At 34.5% G+C, this 5,435-nt stretch overlaps 2 protein-coding genes across 6 annotated transcripts in view; both read right to left on the reverse strand.

The window, feature by feature from the left end:
- The window catches only part of atg16l2 (ATG16 autophagy related 16-like 2 (S. cerevisiae)), a 46,648-nt gene extending 45,281 nt beyond the window's left edge, over positions 1-1,367 (reverse strand). Inside the window, exons 1-2 of the mRNA XM_016459157.1 lie at positions 1,023-1,367; positions 319-388 (exon numbers count right to left, since the gene is read on the reverse strand). Coding sequence (XP_016314643.1) covers positions 319-388; positions 1,023-1,158 — 206 coding nt within the window. The 5' untranslated portion in view covers positions 1,159-1,367. The remainder of the gene's footprint in view (positions 1-318; positions 389-1,022) is intronic.
- Positions 1,368-2,883: 1,516 nt separating this feature from the next.
- wdr62 (WD repeat domain 62) overlaps positions 2,884-5,435 on the reverse strand; it is a 32,857-nt gene continuing 30,305 nt past the window's right edge. For all 5 annotated transcript variants that reach the window (XM_016459154.1, XM_016459152.1, XM_016459153.1 and 2 more), the window contains one exon: positions 2,884-3,291. In XM_016459154.1, the coding sequence (XP_016314640.1) occupies positions 3,031-3,291 (261 nt within the window). In that variant the 3' untranslated portion in view covers positions 2,884-3,030. The remainder of the gene's footprint in view (positions 3,292-5,435) is intronic.

Below are 5,435 nucleotides of genomic sequence, written 5' to 3' on the forward strand. Positions count from 1 at the left end.
TGTTAAAACAAAAAATATTTGTTGTTTGTCTCAATAAATTGGGTTAATTTAAAAATACAGTGGTTAAATTTAAACATTTTTTCTATAGCTCTGTTTTAAAAAAGGTTATAAAAAATGTCAATAATCATCGATACCGAACGATATGAAACATTATATCGTTGATAAATATTTTAGCTATATCGCCCAGCCCTAGCTATTACTATACTGTAATGTCAAAATAGTATGGTTGGTAAGGTGTTACATATTATACATTCTGGTATCGAAAAATATTTTAAATAATAATAATAGAGTAATTATTAGAATAATAATAGAGGTTACCTTGACCCTGATCCCAGAATGCCTTTGGTTATGAGGGCTCTCTGCTTGGACTTCTCCAGCAGACTGTGATCTATAAGAAGAACAATACGACAAACTATTTCTGAACAAGCATGATTTGTTTTAAAAGAGGCCAGCCGATGTTTACATTCACTCCAAGAGTGTTTGTTAATGAGATTTTCTATTTGCACTTGAGTGTCAAGATTCACAGAATCAAAATGAGTGAGAACTTGCACAAGTCTTGATTATACTGAGGATATGCAAATTAGACCTTCAGTTAAATTAGTTACATTTTTATATTCTGTTCTCCATAATCATTTATAAAAGTGGAGCATACTTTGCATTATAATACTAAATAAATTATAAAATAATAAAAACTAAATATAAATACGTTACGAATTTAACATAATACAAATTGATATTGTAAAATATTATATTTAACTGTTACTGCAATTCTTTGTATTTTCTGTATGATATTAATAAATCAAAAAAATATTTTATAATATTTAACTGCATTATATTGTATCTTTAAGTGCTTAAACATATATAAAATGACATGATTTAATCAGCCATACGGCAATAGGTAGATTTCTGAACTGCTACTGCATCCAAAACAACAGTTTTTTCTTATTTTGCCTGACATACAAGAACTTGCACTGAATGGCCTAAAAAGTGAAATCACAAAAACCAGCATTAATAAAGCTTACATGACTCTATGAGATCCTGGAAGACGCTCGTCTGGGTCCTGTTGCGATACTTCAGCTGTCTGATAATGTGACGCTTCCATGTTTCGCTCTGTTTGAGTTCAGAGTTTCTCGCGCGCTGCGACGCCGCCATGATCATAAATAATAATTTTAATACAGTGACAGTAATCTACTTTCTTAGACATAGTTCATGGATGCCCGCCCCGTCATCGGCAACTTAACTTTTACGTTTGTTTTCCATTCCTATGAAGCGCACAGGAACGCGGCAGAAAGTGGGCTGAGACGAGACGCGTCAGTGCAGTTGCTGTAAACACATGAGGGGTTAGCAACGTAAGTGCTTAAATCACACCCCATAGGGAGCCGCCTGCTGCTGTCGCTGATGAGTAATCATGACAAACATGTCAATGCGTCTCAAGCGTGCAAACAAACTGGCTAGAATGGAAAGTACATCTAAATCGCTGTAAATAAAATGGGAGTGGCCTTTTGGCCCAGACGTTTTCTCTGATTGGTTAGGAACGATGCATCAAATTATAATTCTCATATATTAATTCTTTAATGTGTATTTTTAACTCAATGTATATTAAAGTATACGACTGTGATTATATAGGTGAGAATTCGTTTTTTTATTATGCTTGCGCAAATGTGCTGTCATGTGACTTCTGTTACTTTTCTCAGCGATTTGCCAAGATGGACCAATCACAATCGTCGTGATTACAAAATTCAAAATTCAAAATCTCATAGACGTCCTGGGGCACGTTTTCATTTCTACGTCTGGTGACAATACGTAGAATTAAAATACTTTAAATGTTATACATTTACTTTACTAATGTTTCCCAGGAATCTTCAAAATGTGAATGCTGCTGATGAGGCTATGAATTTCTGAGCCTCAAAGCGCCCTCTGTCGTAACAAACACAGAAACAGTATTTGCTAGTAACATTTGCCACCCAGTGCAGTATAGTACAGCTGTACAAACACTTCAGCACTGAAACCTCGGCTCACACTGATTTAATACGTATGACTGACAGTTTGACGCTACTAGGCTGACAGTAAGTCACACATAAATTACTAATACGCATGTATGACAAATCAGTCATTCTTGAGACATGGGACAAAACAGGTCCAGCAAGGGTAACTGCTATTAGGTTTAAAAATAAAAATTTTAAATGTCATGAGGGATTAATAATAGAATGTATTTAACAATAATACAAATAAAATCACAGGCCAAGTAATTCTGCATCCTTTCCAGAAGATTGCTATGGATTTATAATTTGTTTTTGTAAATTCTTTCAGAATCATATCAAACCACAAAAACAATCATATTTGAAAGTTTAATATTAAAACAGTGCAAATAGCTGGTTAAAACATATTTACAAAGCCTTTGAAAACCGACAACTATACATTTTCTGTGAAAAGAAGAAAAAAAAAAAAAGGATTGTACGTCAACATGACAAAGCATAAGCAGCACACCAGTGGCAAGCAAATTGTGAGTCATAGCCTGATGCTTTGGGAAGTCACTATTCAGAGCAACACTCGAAATAAAATGACAATGGAACACCTCTTAGTTAGTCTGCGTGGTTGTGGCGGTGCGAAATGGTGTAAAACTACACAAGCATCAAACATCAAAACTTCAACACAAAACGGATTACATAATTCAAATTTGTATTCCAACGGTAACACTGTTTCAAAACTGTACATAAAATATCAAGGACATAATGGGGGGAGGTCCTGAAGATTTGCATGGACAAATCTGCAAAGCATAAAAAAAATAAAAGTTTGTGACCAAAAACACTCAGGTATTGAAATGTAGTGTAAAAAAAATAAAAAATAATAATAATTAAAAATATTGGTTTAAATAGCACCAGTTTCACACACAAAAAAAAAAAAATTCAATATGCATTTAAATATTTATTTAAAAACATAAAACCAATGGAAGACATTAAGGTTTAAAGATGCTTATGGATATGCCATTAGAAGTTCATTTTTGCCAATCAAATGCTGGAAGCTGAGCAGTTACTCTAGTGTGGCCTGTGCTCCTTTTTCAGTCATTCGCAGTAAGAGCATCTCTGAATACTTCTCCAGGAGGGCCACAGTCCTGTCGTCCCGGAGCTGACGGCCGGGAGAGTCCTCCGGTACGGGACGGGCGCTTTGGGGCGAGGGGCGTGTCTCTTGTGGGCACAGGGAGTTCAGCTCACTCTGTACCCCCACAAACACCTCCAGCAAAACACTCTTCATCTGCTCCTGCTGCTCTGACAGCTCCGGGACGGAGCACAACTACAGAGAGGGGATAGAAAATGGGTTTTACCATTAGACGGCTTTTTAAGGGTGTATGGTAAGGTTTAGCTATAGCATGTTCCTTCACTTTGTAAAAATGCTATAAAATTCCTATATATAAAAAAAAATGTGTATATAGAGCAACAGTTTTACAGAAAATTGAGAATGTTGAGGCAATTTTGTACCAATTGAATTAAATTAATTTTCTCATTTTTATTTTTATAGATAGTTGCACCAGTTTCCACACAAATTTATAAACATATACTACTCTTCAAAAGTTTGAAATATTGTAATATTTTTCTATTTTAATATATCTTACAATGAAATTTCTGTTGTGCAAAGCTGAATTTTCAGAAGCCATTACTCTAGTCTTCAGTGACACCGTATCAATTAGGAATAACTGTTATTTATATTTGGTGCTCAAGAAACATTTCTTCTTATTATCAGTGTTAAAAAGAGTTGTGGATTCTCTCATGAAAAAAAAAGTTCAAAAGTACAGCATTTATATGAAATAAAAATCTTGAGTAATATTATAAACGCCTTTACTGATTAATGCATTATTGCCGAATAAAAGAATTCATAATTTTTTTTTTTTAAACTTACCCCAAACTTGTGAATGGTAGTGGATTGTGAATATTGTGATATAAAAAGCAAATATAAAAGGTCATTTACATATTCAACTTTAAAAAGAACATCACCAGAGTTAATGTAATAATCTCTTCATTAAAAAAAATCGGTGATACCGTTATATATATATAAAATTTACATCAAAAACCTAAACTTCTGAACTTAACCTGAACCTAAAACCTAAACCTGAACTTCTTCCCTTGGCAATTAACAAAAAATATAAAAATAAAAAGATTTAAATTAGATTAATAAGATAAAAAAAAAAAAAAATAGAAGAAAGACTTTAATTTTAAGGATCAGAGAGAGGGGGAAAAAAAACATGGAAAAACTAAAAGATTATATTATATATAAAATTTAAAATTATATGTGTTATCCCTGACAGAGGTAGAGATTGATAAATCACCTTGTTATAAAAGCCAGTTGCTTTATGGATGGTCTGCCAGAGTTCATTCACCATCTCCTTACACATCTGGACACTCAGTGACTCCGTAGAAAATCCTAAAGACAAAAATAAATAAATATTACCTTCTGTGACTGACTTCTGATTAATATTGGGATTTTTTTGGCAATATAGTCAGTCATATTCTGATAAGCATGTTGTTTAAACAGATTAAGCCAATTGCAAAAACCTAATAAATCAATATTCTGGTTAGTAGAAATGTGAATCAGACAGTGAACACCCACAGGCATTGTAGTGGAGTTGATTTAATATTTAGCGAAATTTCAATTTGGGGTGAAGTACTCCTTTAATCTGAATTTTGAGCAGTATAAATCTATTCACATCTATATGGAAGTATTTATATGCCTGATTACTGCAGTAACTATGGAACAGCTCTTTCAGAATAAAGCCTTAACCAGAATATGGAATTTGGTTCATGAACAACGTCCTTGCAATTTAGGCCATGTCCACACGTACTGGTACGAGTTTTTCCTTCTTCCGTTTTTAAAAAAAATCTGTCCACATGAAAACGCAAACGCATGCTATGAAGCACTGTCAAGAGCATGCCAAACCAACAGGTGGCGATATAATCTCAACCGTAGAGCCATGTTGGCCAATCAGAAGCCTGAAAAAGTCTCCAGTAGGCGGAGATAACAGCGCAGGCTCTGACGTCACAAGCCAAAAACTCTGGTTTCGCTGTCTACAAGATAACACTGCAACCGGAGTTTTTGAAAAACTTCACCCAGTCAGTGAACTGGTGCTGCGTTTGCGTGTGGACGAATGGCCTAACCGCGTAGAAAAAGCTGCTGTTTTAAAAATAACCGCGTTCGTGTGGACAGGCCTAACTCAATGGATAGGAACTAAAATAGGGCAGATAACAAGGGGCAGACAGGTGAACACAATGAAGGTGATTAACTAATAATGAGAACAGGAACCAAACCAAATATGGGCAGACTTCATTTCCAGCGATATCGTCGATTTGATTGCACAGATACTATTTAGACTGAACTGAGCTGGATGATGACATCACTGAATTCAATGATGAACTGCCTTTAACTGAAAATTGAGTGTTTACTAT

This window comes from Sinocyclocheilus anshuiensis, unplaced genomic scaffold (genome assembly GCF_001515605.1).
Source record: "Sinocyclocheilus anshuiensis isolate Anshui unplaced genomic scaffold, SAMN03320099.WGS_v1.1 scaffold1843, whole genome shotgun sequence".
Classification (NCBI taxonomy): Eukaryota; Metazoa; Chordata; class Actinopteri; order Cypriniformes; family Cyprinidae; genus Sinocyclocheilus; species Sinocyclocheilus anshuiensis.